The 20,335-nt window shown below is 48.1% G+C and overlaps 1 protein-coding gene across 6 annotated transcripts in view; it reads right to left on the bottom strand.

The window, feature by feature from the left end:
- The window catches only part of ASAP1 (ArfGAP with SH3 domain, ankyrin repeat and PH domain 1), a 1,537,410-nt gene that overhangs the window by 527,064 nt on the left and 990,011 nt on the right, over positions 1-20,335 (bottom strand). For all 6 annotated transcript variants that reach the window (XM_069220757.1, XM_069220758.1, XM_069220756.1 and 3 more), the window contains one exon: positions 6,596-6,687. In XM_069220757.1, coding sequence (XP_069076858.1) covers positions 6,596-6,687 — 92 coding nt within the window. The remainder of the gene's footprint in view (positions 1-6,595; positions 6,688-20,335) is intronic.

Genomic DNA, 20,335 nt, shown 5'->3' on the forward strand with positions numbered 1-20,335 from the left:
AACAGGGGTACTCCAGTTCCAGTCCGCAAACTGTTAAGTACCTGCGTCCTCAGGGAACAGATCAGGGGGGGTTTTGGAGAGCACTGGGGGACACACATACACAAGTACACAAAACATATCCTCAGTGGCACAGGGGCGGCCAGGTGCAGTGTGCAAAGTAGGCGTCGGGTTTTGTATTGAAAACAATGGAGGAACCCGGGGGTCACTCTAGCGATGTAGGCAGGGCACAGGGGGGCTTCTCGGGCCAGCCACTGACTGGGATAGGATGAGGGCCGCCTGCTGGTCACTTCTGCACTGGTAGGTGGTTCCTCTCGGTCCTGTGGGCTGCGGGTGCAGTGCTTGGTCCAGGAGTCGGGTTCCTTTGTTACCAGGCAGTCCCGGTCAGGGGGAGGCTCTGGATCCCCTCTGCAGGCGTCGCTGTGGGGGTGCGGGGAAGTCGACTCAGGGTGTCCACGTCATTGGAGTTGCCTGGGAGCCCTCTCTGCAGTGTTGGTTTCTCCAAACTCGAGCCGGGGGTGTCGGGTGCAAAGTGTGAAGACACACACTTCTGGCAGGAAGTTAGAGTCTCTTTAAAGTTTCTTGCTTTGTTATTGTTTCTGGACAGAACCGCTGTCCTCAGGAGGTTCTTGGTCCTTTAGGTGCAGGTCACACCTCGGAGTTCTCAGAGGTCGCTGGTCCTGCTGGATGCATCACTGTGCAAGTTCTTTCAGTCTAGAGACAGGCCGGTAGGGCTGAGGCCAAGTCAGTTGTTGTCTACGTCGTCTCTGCGGGGCTTTCAGGTCAGCAGTCCTTCTTCTTGTTGCAGGAATCTTATTTCCTGGGTTCAAGGTCGCCCATAAATACTCAATTTAGGGGTGTGTTTTGGTCTGGGGAGCAGTAGCCAACGGCTACTGTCCTGGAGGGTGGCTTCACCCTCATTGTGACTCCTCCCTCAGGGGAGGGGGCACATCCCTATTCCTATTGGGGGAATCCTCCAAAACCAAGATGGAGGATTTTTTAAGGTAGCTGTCACCTCAGCTCAGGATACCTTAGGGGCTGTCCTGGCTGGTGGGTGACTCCTCCTTGTTTTTCTCATTATCTTCTTCGGACTTGCCGCCAAAAGTGGGGGCAGTGGCTGGAGGGGGGGCATCTCTACTACCTGGGATGCCCTGGGGGGCTGTACCGCCTAACACTAGGAATTGGACTGATATACAGGGGGCATCTCTAAGATGCCATCTGTGTGCGTTTGTCAATAAATCCCACACTGGCATCAGTGTGCATTTATTGTGCTGAGAAGTTTTATACCAAACTCCCCAGATTTCAGTGTAGTCATTATGAAACTGTGGAGTTGGTTTTACAAACTTCTAGACCATATACTCTTTATGGCTACCCTGCACTTACAATGTCTAAGGTTTTGCATAGGCACTGTAGGGGCAAAGTGCTCATGCACTTATGCTCTCAACTGTGGTATAGTGCACCCTGCCTTAGGGCTGTGAGGTCTGCTAGAGGGGTGACTTACCTATGCCACAGGCAGTGGGATGTGGGCATGGCACCCCAAGGGGAGTGCCATGTCGACTTAGTCAGTTTCCCCCCACCAGCACACAAAAGCTGTGCTGTACTGAGTGAGGGGTCCCCAGGATGGCATAATACATGCTGCAGCCCTTAGAGACCTTCCCTGGCCACAGGAGCCTTGGTACCAGGGGTACCAGTTACAAGGGACTTATCTGTGTGCCAGGGCTGTGCCAACTGTGGGAACAAAGGTACAGTTTAGGGAAAGAACACGTGCTGGGGCCTGGTTAGCAGGATCCCAGCACACTTTCAATCATAACTAGCATCAACAAAAGGCAAATGTTAAGGGCTAACCATGCCAAGGGAGGCATTTCCCTACAAAGATCATACTAGAAAGTCCTGCAGGACTGAACAGGTATAGTGCCCGTCCCTACGGACCGGACTGTCCAGGCAGGAGTGTTTGATAAACGTGTGCAGAGATGCCCACGTTGCTGCCTGACAGATGTCAAGAAATGGAACTCCACGTGCTAACACAGTGGTCACAGCTTTAGCTCTGGTATAATGAGCATGCAAGCCCTCAGGGGGTTGCTTCTTAGCCAATGCGATTCATCCTGGACTCATCGCTCACCATGACCCAGCAAGTCAACGCGGTCTCATCTTCCTACTTCAACACCCTCTGCATGCTCCGCAAGATCTTCAGGTGTATCCCCACCGAAACCAGAAGGACAGTCACCCAGGCCCTCGTCAGCATAAGACTGGACTACGGCAACACTCTCTATGCTGGAACCACAGCCAAGCTCCAGAAAAGACTGCAACGTATACAGAACGCCTCAGCACGCCTCATCCGCGACATCCCACGACGCAACCACATCTCAGCCCACCTGAGAGATCTCCACTGGCTCCCTGTCAACAAGAGGATCACCTTCAAGCTCCTCACCCACGCCCACAAAGCACTCCACAACGCCGGCCCTGCTTACCTCAATGAACAACTCACCTTCTACACTACCAACCGTCAACTCCACTTCGCCAACCTCGCCCTCGCCACCGTCCCTTGCATCCACCGAACTTCAGCCGGTGGCAGATCGTTCTCCCACCTCACCGCCAAGACCTGGAACACCCTCCCCGTCCACCTACGACAGACCCAGGACCTGTTGACCTTCAGGAAACGCCTCAAAGGGCGGGGGTTGGCGGGGGGGCGAGAGGGGTTGAGGAACATATGAATAAGGCCTTTAAGGAACCTATTAACAATAGGAGATATAAACAAAGAGGGTTGATCAGGCAATTGTAAGAAAGCAGAGAATGCAGACAAATAACCTATGAAAGTGCCCATAGCAGAGCCCTGTTGGCCCAAGGAAATGATAAACAACAGGACCTCAGAGAGCGAGGCAGAAAGGGGGTCGACAGACTTGTCTGTGCACCATGCCAAAAATGTCTTCCAATGACAGGCGTATACCGTTTTGGAGGAGGGATGCCTGGCTGCCAAGATTACGTTACAAAGTCAAAAGCTGTCAACTGTTGCTGCTTAATTTCCATGCAAGAAGGCGGAAACTGGACAGGTTCAGGTGTAGAACACTTCCCTGCTGCTGCAACAAAAGATCCTCCCTAAGGCGCTGTCTGATTAGAGGATTGATGGCCACGCTCAACAGCTTGGGATACCAGATCCTTCGTGCCTAGTCCACAGCCACAAGGATTACTTCGGCCCGGTCATTCTTGTTCTTCTTGAGAACTCTGGCAGAAGAGGTATGGGCAGAAAGGCGTACAGGAGGCCTGAGATCCACTCGAGAGGAAAAGTGTTGCAGAGCAATTGCTGCCTTGGAAACAATAACCCACAACACTGCTGACATTGCGCATTATCTGCAGAGGCGAACAGATTTAACCAAGGCTCGCCCCACTGCTGAAAAAGACCTTGAGCCACCTCTGGATGGAGACGCCATTCGTGATTGACTAAGCATTGACGGCTGAGTTCGCTCTGACATTCAGAGAGCCCGCCAGATGTTGAACCAACAGGGAAATGCCCTGTTGTTCCAGCCATGTCCAGCGGTGCAGAGCCTCCTGGCAAAGGGTCTGTAGTTAAGTACCATCTTTTTTGGCATGGTTAACCCCACTTTTTGCCTTCTGTCAGTATGCTTTGACTGTTTACTGGGAACCTGCTAACTAGAGTCCCAGTAACTGTGCTCTCTCCTTTTGGATTTGGTTGTCCCTAACTTTGTACACCCCATAATTGATTGGCATACTGGTGTCTCTAAATAAGTCCCTAGTATATGGTACCTAGGTACCCGGGGTATTGGGACACCAGGGGTTCCCCATTGGCTGCAGCATGTATTATGCCACCCATGGGAGCGCATGCAAATTGTGTCTGCAGGTCTGCTATTGCAACCTGCATGAAAGGCTACATGCACACTTTTCACTACAGGTCACTTCACCAGATCACTGTAAGTCACCCCTATTGCAGACCCTCCTCGCCCAGAGGGCAGGGTGCAAGTAGCTGTGTGTGAGGGCACCCCTGCATAAGCAGAGGTGCCCCCACAAACTCCAGCTCTATTTTCCTGGACTTCGTGAGTGGGGGAAGCCATTTTGGCCGTGTACGGGACATAGGTCACTACCTATGTCCAGCTACAAAGTAGTAATTCAGAACATAGGCATGTTTGGTATCAAACATGTCAGAACCATACCCCAATACTGTTGCCAGTATTGGTTGTACGATTCCAGGCACTTTGGGGGCTTCTTAGTGGACACCCCCCCCCAGCTTTGCTTCTACCAGTTTGCAGGGTTTTCCCGGGCAGCCCCATGCTGCTCCCATCTAACAGATGGGTTTCTGCCCTCCTGCTTCTTGAACAGCTTAAGCCCAGGAAGGCAGAAGAAAGGACTTCCTTTGGGAGAGGGAGGCAACACTCTCTCCCTTTGGAAATAGGTGTTACATGGCTTGGGAGGGGTAGCCTCCCCCAAGCCACTGGTATGCTTTAAAGGACACATTTGGTGCCCTCCTTGCATAAACCAGTCTGCATCAGTTCAGGGACCTCCAGTCCGTGCTCTAGTGCGAAACTGGACAATGGAAAGGGGAGTTACCACTCCCCTGTCCATCACCACCCCAGGGATGGTGCTCAGAGCTCCTCCAGGTGGCCACTTTATTCTGCCATGTTGATTTCAAAGTGGGCAGAGGCCCATGGGAGCATCTGAGTGGCTAGGTCAGGCAAGTGACACCACAGCCCCCTCCTCCTAGGTGGTCACCCTGCTAGGTGACCAATCCCCTTTTTAAGGCTATATACGGTCTCCCTCTTGGGTGGGTCCTTAGATTCGACATGCAAGATTCTAGGAGGAATCCTCTTCAATGTTTACTTCGACTTCAGGCCACTGGAACCGCAACTGGACTTCACAGGAACCTACAATCTGGCTTGTACAGGCAAGCTCTCAGGGGTGGGGTGTTGCATTAGGAAACCTGGGTCGCCCGGTACAGGGAGACGGCAGCGGGCAATAGTCCTCTTCACAAGAGCCCCTGTGCTGGGTTGGGACCAGGTACCCAGCAGGACATCAGTGAAGGCTTCATTAAAGGGCAATGAGGGTTCAAATGATGAAGCCCCGAGCTGAACACCTCTCTCAGGGGGTTAGTTCCGACTGACACCTAAGGCAGGTCAAGGCCCAGGACCTTGGGCTGCTCTTTGCACCATTACTGAGTAGGACGCTCAATTCTCCTTAACCACAGTAGGGGGAGAAAGCATGCCAGTGTCTAGGGAAGTATCCAGACCACTGGCTTCACCCAGGTCCATTCGCAAGTCCATAGTGTCTTGGAGCTGGTCCAGTAAACCACCCTCCTATTCCTCACTGTGCAACAACCCAAAAGAAAAAGAGTCAAGATTCGACATAGGGGCAAGGCCCCGGACGGCGCTGGAGTCTCGTGACGCTGATCTGGCTCCATGTCGGAGTCGGCAATGAGAATGGGGTTCACATCATTCAGGGGCATGGGCAGCGCCAGGAGCATTGCCATTAAAACCGTCATCAGGGAAGGACGAGAGGGTACGACAGGCACCGTTTCAAAGCCAAGCACTGATCCATGGATGCTCCCAGAGCAGAGGCCGAAGCTGCTGCAGCGGAAACCAATGGGGCACCTTCTGACCCCAGGGGCCAAATGGAACACCAGCGGAGTTACATTGCCCAAAAGTGAGGCGTTTGGCCTAATAAAACTCTCTGAGCTGGGCAGGGGTCACTACAATTCCCAGAAACTCTGGAGGCACAGAGCTACCCAAATGCAGGCTCTGCAGACTGAGGCTTACAGCGACACTGCTCCTTTTTCCTCATCTCATCGGCAGACGGATGGGTTGAAGTCAAAGAACACTTGCTATTCTTCGACTTCTTCTTTGCCTCAACTTACCTGATTGTCCTTAGAACTTGGAGTGGGACAACAACAGGATGGTGGGGGGTGGACTTGGGGGGGCTCCATGACCGATCCCTGAACCTTCCTCTGGACTGAGATTGAGAGGTAGCTCTTTCTTTGGATCAGCGCTGGCTGGAGCTGAGAGAAAAGAACAGACATCAGCGCACCAGGGTGGCGCCTGCATAGGAACCGCAATGTCATATCCTGCGTGGACGACACCAACAATGGTTCAGATTGACGCCACCCAACAGCGCACTTGAGTACTGCTCGAGAAAAATCTCCAGATCCTGACTGACACCTGGGGAAATTCTAAAGTAAGGTATCTGCAACTAAATGTCTCTATCAAACTAGTAGTTTCAAAGGGTTAGGTGTTTGTGTCATGGTGAAAAAGGAAGTACCTGCAAATATAGGGAAATAATGGCATTTAATAATCAATGTTCCCCTTGCTAATTTCTACCTAAAGAACAACCAAAAATATCAACTGCATGTAGTGCAAGATCCACGTCCAATATTTAAACATGACAAACATATTCAAACTTAGCACTATAGCATAGGATCAACTTATTTCAGGATGAAACTAATAACCTAACTGACACAAAATCTTAAGGAGTCTGAATTAGAAAAAAGAAACTTAGGAGTTAGAAATTACATATATACTACAGCTTCTGATTACAGTCAGATACCCAAGACTGATAATGAATACAGTACCGATTTTTGCATGCCACCGAAAATACTTACATATCACTTGCAGGATTGGGTTTTGGGGAGGGAGTGGGCAATTCTGCTTCCATAATTTCATTAAAACTATTGTTTCCTACATTCTTGGCCAGCTGGAACAGGAAAAAAAGATTCTTACATTTTGCTTCGGTTGCCAAACTTTTGCACACTGTTGCAAATAAAAAATAATAATGTGTTTTAAATAAATAGAAACTTATAACATGATACTTTATTTTGACATTTTTAGATTTGTCCTAGACAGTGTACCATTATGTATCTATTTAACTGTTAAAAAGACTACAGAAACTGTAATTTGAGGGCTATTATAAATATGTATGTGGTGTAAATTAAAAAGGATATTTCTAATAGCTTATCATGCTTACTTTCACAGTACTTCTTATTTTATTTCCCTCACATTCAGTCATAATGAAGAACACAGCACATAATTGCCATCCTATAACAACGTACCTCACTCTTTGGCAGAATTACATTGGTATGCTTTAACATCAGAAGGATAAATAAAGCAAATCTATAAAGCGATTTCACTTTTTTTTTTTACTACTACTACAGATGAAGGACAAAATTCAGATATTTATAGCATTATAATAGAACTGCGATAGATGAACAAGTTACCTACCTTCTGTAGCACATTTTCTAGTAGATACCCTATCTAACCACAGATTCCTCAACTTTTGAATACTTTCCCTGCATCAGAATCTATCTGAAACTTTCGAGCAGTAGGTCTGCGGGCCATCAGGTGGTGGTGTGTGGCTTCTCACTGACACCATTTCACTTTGGGAATGATTTGCAGATTTTTTTAATGGACAGAGTTCAATTCACAGTACAGGGGAGATGGGAGGGTGGGTGAGGAATCTGTGGTTAGATAAGTATCTACCAGTAAAAGTGTTACCAAAGGTGAGTAACTTGTTCTTGTGAGACAGAATTCTAACCACAAATTCCTCACCTTTCAATCCGATTCCACAGCAATACCTATTTTGAGGCGGGTCTGTGAATTAGCTCAAACCAAAAAGTCCTGTAAGACCAAGCAGGCGGAATGCCCGTCGGCAAATATGACTGACTGTCCAGACAGTAGTTCTTCTTGACTGTTTGGAGGGAAACCCAGGTTGGTACAGGAACTGAGCGTGTCAAGGCAGTGGTAGCAGCCTTGGTTCCAACAGTATGGGCCCTGAACCCTTCTGGGGGCTGCTTCTTGGACAATACATAGTAATTTTTTTCCTTCCTACAGGCTTTCCTGCAACACCCAATTGGGATAGCTTTAGCCTCTGTCTCTAAATGTGTATATCATGATCTCTTTTTCAGCTTTAAACACATTCTCAGTGCTACAGTACCTCTTTGCTCTAAGAAGTTCACCATAGGGTTTACTCCACTTCAATTTTCTGGGATGTCCACTCATAGCATGCAATAGACTATTACCTGCAGTGGGTTTTCTAAATAGCCAAATTTCCACTTTGCCTTGTTGAATTTCAACTAAAACATCAAGACATTATTGCAGGAAGATGCAAGAAACCTGTAGGAAGGTGGATGCTGTAACTAAAAATGTTTTCTAAAACTAAGATATCCAAAGATAATTCCACAGTGAGAATGATCTTAAAGTACAATAACAAAGCTGGGGCAGTAAGTTAGATCATAACCAAACACTGGGGTATTCTCAGGAATGACAATGTTGTTGGGAATAGAGTGGAGGTCAAGCCGAGCATCACGTACCGTAAAGTGAAATCACTGCATGATGCTTTGGTACACAGTGATATCACCGTAAAATGTGGACTACAAGGATGTGTTCCCTGTGGGTGCTGCAAAGCATGCACATTTAGCTGCATGAAAAAAGAATACAAGACTACTGGAAGACATAAACGTTCTATAAAGCAATTTTTGAACTTCAGCATTGAATTTTTAATCTATGTTTTTGAATGTCCATGCTTCTTGCACTATGTGGGGAATACGGTATGTGCAGTTAAAAAGCGTGTCTTAGAGCATATGTGAGCCATTGAACGTGGTGATCAGAGATACCCGGAAGCAAGACATTTTGAGAAATACCATTATAAAGATTGTACTAAATTGGTATTCTATGGTATTGAACAAATCAGTACCAATCTCACAGATGGAAATCGGGTTGCCCGATTGAGATAAAGAGAAACTGAATTAATTACTGCTCTCTAGACTTTGATGCCCAATGGTCTGAACCTTGATGAGGAGCTTAGTGTACATTTATATTCTTAATTGACTAATTTTGCAAGTTACAACTGTAGCAGTGTGTCTATGTATATAAGAGGGTTTATCTTGGTAATTGTACGTCTTATGTGTTTTTTGACCTTACAGAAAGGAGAAATCGGCTGTCAATATGTCTTGTCACGTTGGCTGGGGAGCAACTGTCCTTATACGAGATCCTTCAATTCACTGGTGTTGGCTATATGTGTAATTGGAGACGAGGTAGCTGTCTTATATACTTGTTCAATAATTTTCATTTTCACATCCAATTACTCATCTTTACATACAGTATTCCTAACAATATTCTTTAATTCAATTCATTTGAAATTTAGTAGCTGTGGTTCCCAGGATTGAGGCCACTTGTACTGAACTTTATTTAGAAGTTGTAGATTCATGGCTCTAACAGAGCACTATGAATTCGAAAATGTTCACCTTTGACTAGGGATGGCAACCCATAGGTAACTGTGCCAGGTATTTTCACTGTACTCCGTTTTATTGTATAGTCTGGATGGTCTTTAAATGTGTTTTTTATATTCTCTAATGTGGTCATTTCTTGCTAGAAATTTATATTACTTGGTTTATTTGATTTTGAATTATCTGTGAAGTATACTGGAGAGATGAATTAAATAGTATTTAATCTAGTATATCGTAATTCATGAAAATCTAGTATTTAGGGGGACCCCTGAATCTTACTCACCAGATTCCTGGCGACCTCAAGAATCAAGAAGGACTGCTAAGCCAACCCCAGCAGTGAAGACTGCAGACAACAACTGACTTGGCCCCAGCCCTCCCTGACTGCCTGCAGCATCAAGACTCCTGCTGCAAAAGGGCGATGCATCCTGCAGGACTAGCAACCTCTACAAAGCCCCAGTGGACTGTCTGCCCAGCAGAGGAATAAGAACTGCTGAGGACAGCGGTCCTGTGCAGAAGAAACCTTCACAAAGGACTCCAGTACTGCCCCAGATCCGCAACACCTAGCCATAGGCAGAGGTCCCCTGTGCCTCTCCCTCTTATGTTATACGGCGAATTTACTGTCTTAACTTAATTTAGTCTTAAAGTTTTAAAAATTGTTAAAAGTGAATCTGAAGTTTGTCTTTTTTAAAACTGCACTTGGCACTGGTGTGCTCTAGAAACGAGACGCGCGCTTTTATTAGTAGTTTGCTCCGTTTTTCGGCTGCCATTTTGGGGGGTTAGCGCTCCAGCTTTCAGTGCTGGAGGGCTACATTAGCCACAACAGGAGCGCGGCGCGCAGCGAGCGCGCCAATGGCGCGCCAAAGGCGTGCCAAAGGCAAGCCCGTCTGCGCCCGTCCGCGCCAGAACGAGCCAAGAGCCCAGAAATTATGCCCGAGACCTAACCGGAGGGATAGGTATTACTTATTCAAGTGAAGAACTACTTCTTCTTAATAAAAACTCCTCAGTCCTATGCTATAACAGTCTAGACCCAGATAAGGCTAACTTTAAATGCCCCAGTTGTGCCTGGTTACATAAAGCACCTACAAACTACCAACAAGTGAAGAATTATGTTAGATTTCCTATATGTCTAGTTAACTGTCGCTCACTAGGAGCGCATGCTAGGGACATCCACCTCCTGATAGAACAAACTGAACCCCTGGCCTTGTTTCTAACTGAAACTTGGCTGGAAGAAAGCTCCTTACCAGATATTGTCATGGCCCTCCCCTCTGGATATAAGATTAGTAGAGTGGACAGACCTAGCAGAGGAGGAGGCATTGCAGTCATCCTCAGAGACACATGTAAGATCGAGTGTGCCCCTACCCTAATTAAAGGCTGCGAAAGCATGTCGTTTGCGATCAATGTAAACCCTCATTATACACTCTCGGGATACTGCTCTACCGTCCACCTGGTCCTATGGGAGATTTTATAATGTCACTAGCAGAACACATTTCACAAATAACATACACGAAATCTAATTTTTTAGTGCTGGGTGACTTCAACCTCCATATAGAAAATATAGATACTGCATCTTCCAAGAGGTTGATAGCAGAGATGAATGCATGTGATCTAAATCAACTTATTCAGGGCCCCACCCATGTTAAGGGCCATACCTCTTGACCTGGCTTTCTCTAATAATCCTAATTTAAAATTTTTACTATCTTCCCCGCTTGTTTGGTCAGATCATTTTCTTGTAGAAATGGAATTACACCTTACGCACTACAAGACCCCACACAGGGGGGTACCCCCTCGTCGGAGGAAATGGCATAGGTTAAAATCCGTAGATTTTGTCTCCGCACTGGAGAAAAACAGACCAGGGAGCATAAACACGAATAATATAACTGCCTTTTCGCATTCTGTTAATAAATGGATAGAAAACAGCTTAGATGAGATTATACCTCTCTCCTCGTTTAACCCCTTCCCCGCCACGGACGTAATGGTTACGTCCATGGCAGCGCCCGTGTGGCGCCATGGACGTAACCATTACGTCCAGGGACTGGCAGTCGGGGGAAGCGCTAGCGCTTCCCCCGAGGGCCGCCCCCCAACACCCCCAGGCCAGGGCTGAAAGGGGAATCCCTTCCCCTTTCACGCCCACCCCCCCGCCCCCCCCCATGACGTCAGCGCGCGATCGCACGCTGATTTCATGGAAACGGGGAATGACGCGCTGGAAGCCATTTGCTTCCAGCGCGTCAAGGGAGAAGGTGAGTATTTCACCTTCGTGCGGGGTGGGGGTGCTCTCAGAGAGGCATCGAGGGAAAGGAAAGGGTTTTCCTTTCCCTCGATGTCTCTTTGAGCATTCCTGCTGCCCGATCGTGATGCGATCGGGCAGCAGGAATGCCCACTAGACACCAGGGATTTCTGTATGTGTGTGTGTGTGAGTGAATATTAGTGTAGGGGAGCGACCCCTTGGGCAAGGGTCGCTCCCCTTTGGGGGCACATGCTTTTTACGTCGTTTCTGCCCCCCCTGGGGGCAGATTGGCCCTATTTTTAGGCCGATCTGCCCCCAAGGGGGGCAGAAAGCCACTAGACACCAGGGATTTTATTGTTGCTGTGTATTTTTTGTGTTGGGGGGCGGCCCCTTGGGCAAGGGTCGCTCCCCTTTGGGGGCACATGTAATTTAAGTCGTTTCTGCCCCCCCCTGGGGGCAGATTGGCCCTATTTTTAGGCCGATCTGCCCCCAAGGGGGGCAGAAAGCCACTAGACACCAGGGATTTTATTGTTGATTTGTATTTTTTGTGTTGGGGGGCGGCCCCTTTGGCAAGGGTCGCTCCCCTTTGGGGGCAAATGTATTTTACGTCGTTTCTGCCCCCCCTGGGGGCAGATTGGCCCTATTTTTAGGCCGATCTGCCCCCAAGGGGGGCAGAAAGCCACTAGACACCAGGGATTTTATTGTTGATGTGTATTTTTTGTGTTGGGGGGCGGCCCCTTGGGCAAGGGTCGCCCCCAGGGGCCCTCATGTATTTTTGGGCAGTTCTGCCCCCCTTGGGGGCAGAGAGGCCTATTTTTTTTAGGCCTTTCTGCCCCCAAGGGGGTCAGAATCCCAATAGCGCCAGAAATAGTATGTATGTATGTGTGCTTTGTGTTGGGGGGTGGCCCCTTGGGCAAGGGTCGCTCCCCCCAGGGGCGCAATGTATTTATTGTCGTTTCTGCCCCCCTTGGGGGCAGATTAGCCCTATTTTTAGGCCGATCTGCCCCCAAGGGGGGCAGAAAGCCACTAGACACCAGGGATTTTATTGTTGATGTGTATTTTTTGTGTTGGGGGGCGGCCCCTTGGGCAAGGGTCGCCCCCAGGGGCCCTCATGTATTTTTGGGCAGTTCTGCCCCCCTTGGGGGCAGAGAGGCCTATTTTTTTTAGGCCTTTCTGCCCCCAAGGGGGGCAGAATCCCAATAGCGCCAGAAATAGTATGTATGTATGTGTGCTTTGTGTTGGGGGGTGGCCCCTTGGGCAAGGGTCGCTCCCCCCAGGGGCGCAATGTATTTATTGTCGTTTCTGCCCCCCTTGGGGGCAGATTGGCCCTATTTTTAGGCCGATCTGCCCCCAAGGGGGGCAGAAAGCCACTAGACACCAGGGATTTTATTGTTGATGTGTATTTTTTGTGTTGGGGGGCGGCCCCTTGGGCAAGGGACGCCCCCAGGGGCCCTCATGTATTTTTGGGCAGTTCTGCCCCCCTTGGGGGCAGAGAGGCCTATTTTTTTTAGGCCTTTCTGCCCCCAAGGGGGGCAGAATCCCAATAGCGCCAGAAATAGTATGTATGTATGTGTGCTTTGTGTTGGGGGGTGGCCCCTTGGGCAAGGGTCGCTCCCCCCAGGGGCGCAATGTATTTATTGTCGTTTCTGCCCCCCTTGGGGGCAGATTGGCCCTATTTTTAGGCCGATCTGCCCCCAAGGGGGGCAGAAAGCCACTAGACACCAGGGATTTTATTGTTGATTTTTATTTTTTGTGTTGGGGGGTGGCCCCTTGGGCAAGGGTCGCCCCCAGGGTCCCACATGTATTTTTGGGCAGTTCTGCCCCCCTAGGGGGCAGATATGCCTATTTTTTAGGCCTTTCTGTCCCCAAGGGGGGCAGAATCCCCATAGCACCAGGGATACTATGTATGTGTGTGTGTGCTTTGTGTGGGGGTGTGGCACCTTGGGCAAGGGTCGCCCCCCCCCAAAGGGTGCAATGTAATCTGGGTGATTTCTGCCCCCTCCCCTTGGGGGTAGATTGGCCTATTTTTTTTTTAGGCCCATCTTCCCCCAAGCAGAGAAGACTAGACACGGGAAAATGAAAAAATGGTTAGTGGCGGAGTGTTTGTCAACTGGCGAAGTATTTACTTTTATGATAATAACAGTTTTTCTCCTTTTTGTTTTAGTTCTAAGCTTTTGCTGACTTTGCTGTGGCTTGTTGCAGTTTTGGCAGTAGTTGTCCTGCGGTTTGCGTAGTTGCATGTTTTAGGTAAGTAAATAAATTTACTCCAAGTGAGTATTGTTGCAATGCATGAATGACATGTTTGTAGGTGGTGTACTGAATGCAGGATTGTGTGTGAAATTGTCCTTAGAGTTATGCACAATGATTATTGTGTTGTCTTATGTCTAATTTGCTTTTTTTTTTCTCTTTTTAGTGGGATATCGTTGGTGATTGCTGTGGCTGTGCAGAGTAGTTGCTGGTGAGTCAAGCTTTTTCAGGCAAGTGAGCAGTATAGTTTTTGAGTTTATAATTCTTAGTGATAAACCTATACTTTGTTACTTATCTTACACAGTGCTGGTTGTTGGTGGTGTATTTGTCCAGTTAATTTTAGTAGGAAGGATCATGGCCAGCCGTAGGATGACCGCTCAGCAGGTTGTTAGTGTGCTTTTTGAGTCATCTTCTGACCATGAATATGAGACTGACTCTGCATCTGAGGCAGAGGAGGAAGTGCAGGATTCTGGAAGTGAATTTTCTGTCAGAGATGAATCATCTGATGATGAAGCCACTCTCAGTGCTGATGAAGGGCCTGTTTTAGAGGAGGACAGTGATGTGCCAATGGTGCAGGAGCCAGCGGCTAAAAGGCTTCCCATTGGAAGACCTGACGCATGGGTTGCACCAAACATGGAGCAGCCACAGTTGCCTGCGTTTACTGGTTTTCCAGGGTGTCGAGTTAATACGGAAAACTTTTTGCCCGTCAACTTTTTTGAGTTGTTTATGGACGATATATTTTTGGAAGAGATTGTTGAGCAGACTAATTTGTATGCAGAGCAGTTTTTGAGGGACAACGCTGCCAGACTTAGGCCACACTCTAGAGCTAGCCGGTGGATTCCCACAAATCTGGAAGAGTTGAAAAAGTTCTTGGGTTTAACTTTTTTGATGGGGCTGATAAGGAAGCCGTCGCTGTCTTCATATTGGTCTACTAGTCCCTTGATGGCAACTGCTATATTTCCTGCCATCATGAGTCGTAACCGGTATGAGCTTCTTCTTCGGATGTTGCATTTTGTAGATAATGCTTTAGCCTTGCCACGAGATCATCCTGATTCTGACCGTCTTTTTAAGATTAGACCTGTCCTTGATCATTTGGTAGATCGGTTTTCAGAGATCTATGTTCCAGGGAAAGAAATATCTGTAGATGAGTCTTTGGTCCTGTTCAAGGGTCGTTTGGTTTTTAGGCAGTACATTCCTAGCAAGAGGGCACGGTATGGAATTAAATTGTATATGCTGTCAGAAAGTAGTACAGGATATGTTTATAATTTCCGGGTCTACACTGGTAGGGATTCCAATATTGACCCCCCTGGTTGTCCTCCCACTTTTGGAGTTAGTGAGAAAATTGTGTGGGAACTTGGTAGACGACTGTTTAACAAAGGTCACCATTTATATGTAGATAACTTCTACACTGGAGTTCGGTTGTTCAAGGAGTTGTTCAGAGTGGACACTGTTGCTTGTGGCACAATCCGCTCTAATCGGAAAGGCTATCCAAAAGAGCTTGTCTGTAAAAAACTTGAGAAGGGACAGTGCAGTGCCTTGCGGAATGATGAGCTGCTAGCTCTGAAATTTGTAGACAAGAGGGATGTATACATGCTAAGCACCATCCATGATGAGAGTACTTCACCTGTGGCTGTTTGGGGTCAGGTTGCCGAAGTGCGCAAACCTGTGTGCATCTTAGACTATAATAAGCACATGGGTGGTGTTGATAGAGTAGATCAGAGGTTAGAACCTTACACTGCTGCTCGTAAGTCTTATGTGTGGTATAAGAAATTAGCGCTTCACTTGTTCCACTTGGCAACTTTTAATGCTTTTGTTGTGTTTAAGGATAGTTCTCCAGAGTCAAGGATGACATTTGTGAAATTTCAGGAGTCTATCATAGCTAGCCTTGTTGTGCTGGAACAGGCAAGAGTTCCTAGAGAAGCAGTGGTGGAGGATGTGGCTAGATTGAAAGATCGTCACTTTGCTGAGCACATTCCTCCCACGGCCAAAAAAAACTTTCCTGCTAAGAGATGTAGAGTCTGTGCTCGAAGAGGTATAAGGAAGGAGACTAGGATGTACTGCCCTGATTGTCCTTCAAAGCCTGGGCTGTGTGTGGGTGGCTGTTTCAGGAGCTACCACACACAGAAGAATTATTGGGAAATTCCGTGAGCGTAAACTGGTGTTTTATATTTTTATATGTTCGGTTTCACGGTTGGCATTAGTCATGTATTCAGTTAGAGCTTTTGTGTTTGTAGTTTTGTACTAATTTATGATTAGTGGTTTCTTTGTTGTTTAAAAACAAAAAAAAGGGGATGGCATGTGTAAAGTGGCGCTTGGCTGGCGGCGTGGGTGTGGTGGCGCTTGGCTGGCGGTGTGTGTGGGGTGGCGCTTGGCTGGCGGTGTGTGTGGGGTGGCGCTTGGCTGGCGGTGTGTGTGGGGTGGCGCTGGGCTGGCGGTGTGTGTGGGGTGGCGCTTGGCTGGTGGTGTGGGTGGGGTGGCGCTTGGCTGGCAGTGCCGGCCAAACGCCAGTCCACACACTCATCAGCTGGTGTGATTGCTGTATCAGGCATGTGGGCGTATGAAAGTGATGGGCCCTTGACTGGCGCTGTCTGTGGATGCGAGTCTTGTAATGTGCTGGGCCCGTGGCTGGCGGCGTGAATGGTCTAGTGCATGTCATGTATGAAAGGTGTGTGAATGGACTGTAAAGCGGTTGGTGCCTTGTCGTGGCTTTACAGCTCACGAGCTGTGAGTCATTGGTTCAGTTTTTTGGCCTTTCAGTTATTACCAGTGCATTTCACTTTTGTGAAATCTCTTGTTAATAAAATTTGATCTACTGAACCATCACTCACCCTCGTGCCAAATCCAACCAGTATGTGTGGTACAAATGACAAAACCTGCTCCGCTGTAATCAGGCGTCGCAGCACACTTGAGACACGCTAGGTGCCTCAGGTGGGACCCCGATGATGAAGCATGCCACCAACTTGGTTGGTGGGTGAGGGGTCTTCTTCACATAACCTAAGTGTGTTTCTTTTCACAATTTTAGTGTTTGGCACATCACGGACGTATGTGCACACATCAAAGTGATATATTCCAAAAATACCTGTGTTTGGGGGGGAGGGCCCACCTATGTTTTTGGTCCTGGGTGCGGCCGTCATGTAGGGAAACCTACAAAACCCAGAAACTTTTTAAAACTAGGCACCCCAAGGAGTCTAGGGAGGTGTGGCTTGTGTGGCTCCCCCAACATTTTCTTACCCAGACTCCTCTGTAAACCTCACAATTTGCATAAAAAAGCATATTTTCCTGATTTTTCTTAGTAGGATCACCGCTCCAGCACAAAATTCCTACTCCCCAGTTTTCCCCTCAGTCTCCCAAGTAAAATGACACCTCACTTATGTGGGTCCCCAAAGCAGAGTCCGTCTAAAGATGTATAAAAGAATATGCCCTTATAAACTTGCTGTGCTATCCCTTCTATCCCTTCAGGTTTTGGGCCTTATTATTTTGCAGGCACCTGGGCCACCCACACAAGTGAGGTATCATTTTTATCGGGAGACTTGGGGGAACGCTGGGTGGAAGGAAATTTGTGGCTCCTATCAGATTCCAGAACTTTCTGCCACAGAAATGTGAGGAACATGTGTTTTTTTAGCCAAATTTTGAGGTTTGCAAAGGATTCTGGGTAACAGAACCTGGTCCGAGCCCCGCAAGTCACCCCTCCTTGGATTCCCCTAGGTCTCTAGTTTTCAGAAATGCACTGGTTTGGTAGGTTTCCCTAGGCGCCGGGTGAGCTACAGGCCAAAATCCGCAGGTAGGCACTGTTTTCTCCCAAAATTGTGGATGTGTCCACGTTGCGCTTTGGGGTGTTTCCTGTCGCAGGCGCTAGGCCTACCCACGCAAGTGAGGTATCATTTTTATCGGGAGACTTGGGGGAACGCTGGGTGGAAGGAAATTTGTAGCTCCTCTCAGATTCCAGAACTTTCTGCCACAGAAATGTGAGGGACATGTGTTATTTTAGCCAAATTTTGAGGTTTGCAAAGGATTCTGGGTAACAGAACCTGGTCCGAGCCCCGCAAGTCACCCCTCCTTGGATTCCCCTAGGTCTCTAGTTTTCAGAAATGCACAGGTTTGGTAGGTTTCCCTAGGTGGCGGCTGAGCTAGAGGCCAAAATCTACAGGTAGGCACTTCGCAAAAAACACCTCTGTTTTTTTCCAAAATTTAGGATGTGTCCACGTTGCGCTTTGGGGTGTTTCCTGTCGCCGGCGCTAGGCCTACCCACGCAAGTGAGGTATCATTTTTATCGGGAGACTTGGGGGAACGCTGGGTGGAAGGAAATTTGTAGCTCCTCTCAGATTCCAGAACTTTCTGCCACAGAAATGTGAGGGACATGTGTTTTTTTAGCCAAATTTTGAGGTTTGCAAAGGATTCTGGGTAACAGAACCTGGTCCGAGCCCCGCAAGTCACCCCTCCTTGGATCCCCCTAGGTCTCTAGTTTTCAGAAATGCACAGGTTTGGTAGGTTTCCCTAGGTGGCGGCTGAGCTAGAGGCCAAAATCTACAGGTAGTCACTTTGCTAAAAACAGCTCTGTTTTCTGTGATATGTCCACGTTGTGTTTTGGGGCATATCCTGTTGCGGGCGCTAGGCCTACCCACACAAGTGAGGTATCATTTTTATCGGGAGACGTGGGGGAACGCTGGGTGGAAGGAAATTTGTGGCTCCTCTCAGATTCCAGAACTTTCTGCCACAGAAATGTGAGGAACATGTGTTTTTTTAGCCAAATTTTGAGGTTTGCAAAGGATTCTGGGTAACAGAACCTGGTCCGAGCCCCGCAAGTCACCCCTCCTTGGATCCCCCTAGGTCTCTAGTTTTCAGAAATGCACAGGTTTGGTAGGTTTCCCTAGGTGCCGGCTGAGCTAGAGGCCAAAATCTACAGGTAGTCACTTTGCTAAAAACAGCTCTGTTTTCTGTGATATGTCCACGTTGTGTTTTGGGGCATATCCTGTCGCGGGCGCTAGGCCTACCCACACAAGTGAGGTATCATTTTTATCGGGAGACGTGGGGGAACGCTGGGTGGAAGGAAATTTGTGGCTCCTCTCAGATTCCAGAACTTTCTGCCACAGAAATGTGAGGAACATGTGTTTTTTTAGCCAAATTTTGAGGTTTGCAAAGGATTCTGGGTAACAGAACCTGGTCCGAGCCCCGCAAGTCACCCCTCCTTGGATCCCCCTAGGTCTCTAGTTTTCAGAAATGCACAGGTTTGGTAGGTTTCCTTAGGTGGCGGCTGAGCTAGAGGCCAAAATCTACAGGTAGTCACTTTGCTAAAAACAGCTCTGTTTTCTGTGATATGTCCACGTTGTGTTTTGGGGCATATCCTGTCGCGGGCGGTAGGCCTACCCACACAAGTGAGGTATCATTTTTATCGGGAGACGTGGGGGAACGCTGGGTGGAAGGAAATTTGTAGCTCCTCTCAGATTCCAGAACTTTCTGCCACAGAAATGTGAGGAACATGTGTTATTTTAGCCAAATTTTGAGGTTTGCAAAGGATTCTGGGTAACAGAACCTGGTCCGAGCCCCGCAAGTCACCCCTCCTTGGATTCCCCTAGGTCTCTAGTTTTCAGAAATGCACAGGTTTGGTAGGTTTCCCTAGGTGGCGGCTGAGCTAGAGGCCAAAATCTACAGGTAGGCACTTTGCTAAAAACAGCTCTGTTTTCTGTGATATGTCCACGTTGTGTTTTGGGGCATATCCTGTCGCGGGCGCTAGGCCTACCCACACAAGTGAGGTATCATTTTTATCGGGAGACGTGGGGGAACGCTGGGTGGAAGGAAATTTGTGGCTCCTCTCAGATTCCAGAACTTTCTGCCACAGAAATGTGAGGAACATGTGTTTTTTTAGCCAAATTTTGAGGTTTGCAAAGGATTCTGGGTAACAGAACCTGGTCCGAGCCCCGCAAGTCACCCCTCCTTGGATCCCCCTAGGTCTCTAGTTTTCAGAAATGCACAGGTTTGGTAGGTTTCCCTAGGTGGCGGCTGAGCTAGAGGCCAAAATCTACAGGTAGTCACTTTGCTAAAAACAGCTCTGTTTTCTGTGATATGTCCACGTTGTGTTTTGGGGCATATCCTGTCGCGGGCGCTAGGCCTACCCACACAAGTGAGGTATCATTTTTATCGGGAGACGTGGGGGAACGCTGGGTGGAAGGAAATTTGTAGCTCCTCTCAGATTCCAGAACTTTCTGCCACAGAAATGTGAGGAACATGTGTTTTTTTAGCCAAATTTTGAGGTTTGCAAAGGATTCTGGGTAACAGAACCTGGTCCGAGCCCCGCAAGTCACCCCTCCTTGGATCCCCCTTGGTCTCTAGTTTTCAGAAATGCACAGGTTTGGTAGGTTTCCCTAGGTGGCGGCTGAGCTAGAGGCCAAAATCTACAGGTAGTCACTTTGCTAAAAACAGCTCTGTTTTCTGTGATATGTCCACGTTGTGTTTTGGGGCATATCCTGTCGCGGGCGCTAGGCCTACCCACACAAGTGAGGTATCATTTTTATCGGGAGACGTGGGGGAACGCTGGGTGGAAGGAAATTTGTGGCTCCTCTCAGATTCCAGAACTTTCTGCCACAGAAATGTGAGGAACATGTGTTTTTTTTAGCCAAATTTTGAGGTTTGCAAAGGATTCTGGGTAACAGAAC

This window comes from Pleurodeles waltl, chromosome 2_2, assembly GCF_031143425.1.
Source record: "Pleurodeles waltl isolate 20211129_DDA chromosome 2_2, aPleWal1.hap1.20221129, whole genome shotgun sequence".
Taxonomy (NCBI): domain Eukaryota; kingdom Metazoa; phylum Chordata; class Amphibia; order Caudata; family Salamandridae; genus Pleurodeles; species Pleurodeles waltl.